Source organism: Glycine soja, chromosome 8, assembly GCF_004193775.1.
Source record: "Glycine soja cultivar W05 chromosome 8, ASM419377v2, whole genome shotgun sequence".
Lineage (NCBI taxonomy): Eukaryota > Viridiplantae > Streptophyta > Magnoliopsida > Fabales > Fabaceae > Glycine > Glycine soja.
The window spans coordinates 16,028,298-16,031,487 of NC_041009.1; the positions used below are offsets into that span (position 1 = coordinate 16,028,298).

Consider the following 3,190-nt stretch of genomic DNA (forward strand, 5'->3'; position numbering starts at 1 on the left):
TAGAATTCTCATTTATCACACAACTGAGAATTCTCAATAACTGTTTCTTCATTATTATTTATAAAGATAAATTGCACTCGCTTTTAATAATGTTAAAGGGATAAATTTTAAGGGTGCTGTTAACATGTGCCCTTAGGGCACATGTTAATGTGTAATAAATGATGGTTGGTCCCCACTTATTATACTTTGGAAAAAACAGCATCATAAATGTGTCTCATAAAAAATTTAAAGACAAAATTACCCTTAACTATATGACACACATAGTGTGCTTTTGAACTTCTTACTTTAAATACACGCGCCTCAAAATTGCTAAACTGAAGAGTTTCTTTTTTTCTGACTTTTTTGTCTCTTTACTGAGTATGAAGCACCTGCGTAGCATCTTTTGCAAAATAAAAGTATTTTTTCATCCCTTCATTAACATTGCTGGAATTTTTTAATTTAAATAAATAATAAAAACTAATTCAAAATATATTAGCAATTCAAATGAAATAATACCATTCCAATACAAAAAATATCCAAAAAGAGGTTCAAATGTTTAATTAAAATAAAAAACTCATAAAAAATAGATCCAGGGCCTTCATGCCTATGCCAACATCAGCTTTCTTTTCTAAACTCTGAAGTATCATTCCACATGCTACATTGCCAACATATTCCTGTTAGAAACAAAGGGTAGAAACAAACAAAATATTATTAATTATCGGATATACATAATCCTACAAAAGTATATTAAACTAGAAATCTAAAGAATTTAATAAATGAAATGAAAAAATATGTACCTAAACTTTTGGAAGAAGAATTGGATTTAAATTTGCATCTTTACAAATTTTTTTCTTCTTGTTTGTGTGACCAGAAAATTGAGTATTTTCTTTTAGAGGACATGTAACAATATTATGTCCTACATCTTTGCACAATCCACAAGTATTCATGTTATGTGATAGCTCTTTTCCACCTTTAAGACGTCTTCGTTTGGGACGACCTTTTGTTTTGGAAGGTGGAGGACAGTGAACAACATCGACTTGTTCCTCAAAGACAACATTGACTTGTTGGGGATCTACTTCATCATCGTCATGTGATGTTTGAAGCCGCCATCGTGACGGCAAGTAGTTAGAAGGGATTTCATGACAATCTTTATGAAGAAAAATACTGAGAATGTGACGACATAATATACCCCAAAACTCAAAATACTTGCAACTACATGTAGCTATTTTACCATCCCAAAAGACCATGTGTTTTCTACTATTAGCATCTTTATAATACCGCAACACAAATTCATTACCATTTTCATGATGAATTGAATATTGGGTGGACCTTTCAAACTCCTCTTGAAACTTCTGAAAAGCAAATCTTGTAAGAACACCATGAGCTTGCTCTTGCAAGGGTGACATAAGCTTCAAGTTAATTCTTTTGCACTTTTCTAACATTATGTCATGGTCTTCTTTTTGCTTAATATCATCAATCGCTACATCAACCTGAAATTAATTTAAATTAATCAACGTATAAGATTAGAAGTGAAAAGTACTAATATATTGGCAATTACACCATACCTGCTTTGTAAAGTCACTTAAACTTGTGTGAGAATTTATAAATCTTTTAATAAATGCATTAATACTCTCTGATCTTCCGGTAGTTGTCATCCCACCAAAGAAATGGTCACGAAGATAAGCGAGTGCCCAGTAATTCCTGATTTCATACAATCCTTTCACATGTTTATTTGACTGCAAGTTATACTTAGCAACAACTTTTGGCCATTGATGCTCAAATTCTTCACATGTCTCCAATTTATACAACTCGTAAAAATCAGAACACCATTTTGAATATTTGTCCCGAAGTATAGCATTAAACCAACTACTAAACTTAAAAGTGATGTGCCATATGCAAAAACTATGTTTTGTTGATGGCAAGTCTTTTGAAATTGCTTCTTTCATCCATGGATCTTGATCCGTTAGTATAGTCTTTGGTGGCTTCTTCATCAAAGATATAAAAGTCTAAAGAAAATTTAGAAGCGTTAAAAAAAGTATTAATTAGAAACTAAGATACCATCATTAAAGAAACAATAATAATAAGCTTAGAAGTTACCTTCATTAACCAACGAAATGCAGATATTGTTTCATTTCGTAAGAGTGCACAACCAAAAAGTACAGTCTTCCCATGACTATTCATACCCACAAAAATCCCAAATGGCATTTCATAAGAATTGACCTTGTATGTAGTATCAAACACAACAACATCACCATATTTTTGGTACCAATCAGAGCAAGAAGCAGGAGACCAAAAAATATGCTCTAACCTTCTCTCTTCATCAAGTGTATATGCATAATGAAATTTAGAGCAACTCTTTTTTGCATCCTCACAGTACTTGAGAAGATCTTTGGCATCATTTCTTTCAAATTTTTTCTTGGTTTTCACAAAAAGATTACGAATGTCCCTTTCAATAAATGGAAGATAACCATGCTTCACATTTTTCTCTAATTCTATGACACGCATCAATTGTCTAACTGAAAGCCCCCCTTCTTTTAACAAGAAAATGCGTTCAATATCATCTTCAGAGATAGTTCGGTTAGCCGGTAAAAAACGCACTTCTGATTGGGTTAGCAAAACATGGTTATGTTCAACAACAAACTTTGTAACTCGCCACTCACTTGGAAATATATCATGAGACTTCTGCAATGAAATTCTTAAATAAGCTTTACATTCACACCTTGTTGATTCTCTGTTTCTCTGTTCTTTTAATGGTTCTATGATTTTCAACGAGCTTCTACCTTCACGATGGCAAAAAAAATCACGCCTCCTCATAATTCCATTTCGTTTGATGAATCTACCTTTTCGAACAGAGAACCCATGCTGATATGCATACCTCTTATAAAATGCAAATGCTTCTTCCTCGCTAAGAAAAATTTGACCAACAAAAGGAACAATATTTGTCTCATTATAAGTTTCATCTCTATCAACTTCTTCTGCAAATTCATTTATCTCAATATTCTGACTAGAAGACACAATATTTTCTTTCTCATAAGTTTCAATTTCCTCAACTTCTAATACATCATTTGCCACAATATCATGATCAAAATGTTCACTAACTGTTCCTGAATAACCATTCTCTAAAGAAATATCTTCAATTGGATATTCATTTAAATCAACATTTATTTTATCGGTGCTCATATCTCTAGTACTAGTACTACCTTCCCCCATT

At 32.2% G+C, this 3,190-nt stretch overlaps 1 protein-coding gene across 2 annotated transcripts; it reads right to left on the reverse strand.

The window, feature by feature from the left end:
- Positions 1 to 311: 311 nt before the first annotated feature.
- Positions 312 to 3,190, reverse strand: LOC114422346 (protein FAR1-RELATED SEQUENCE 11-like). Of its 2 annotated transcripts, XM_028388660.1 has the most exons (4): positions 2,077 to 3,190; positions 1,545 to 1,985; positions 777 to 1,469; positions 316 to 653 (listed from the first exon to the last, which is right to left on the reverse strand). In XM_028388660.1, exons 1-3 carry the CDS (start codon positions 3,187 to 3,189, stop codon positions 777 to 779), a joined length of 2,247 nt encoding a protein of 748 aa, XP_028244461.1. In that variant the 5' UTR covers position 3,190; the 3' UTR covers positions 316 to 653. The 2 variants fall into 2 exon arrangements, with proteins under 2 accessions (XP_028244462.1, XP_028244461.1); XM_028388661.1 differs by having other exon boundaries at positions 312 to 1,469.

Coding starts and splice junctions, on each gene's coding strand:
- LOC114422346 (XM_028388661.1), bottom strand. CDS start 3,189: ATGGGGGAAGGTAGTACTAGTACTAGAGATATGAGCACCGATAAAATA. Junction 1,986..2,076: donor CATTTCGTTGGTTAATGAAG/GTAACTTCTAAG, acceptor AATTTTCTTTAG/ACTTTTATATCTTTGATGAA. Junction 1,470..1,544: donor TAAGTGACTTTACAAAGCAG/GTATGGTGTAAT, acceptor AATTAATTTCAG/GTTGATGTAGCGATTGATGA.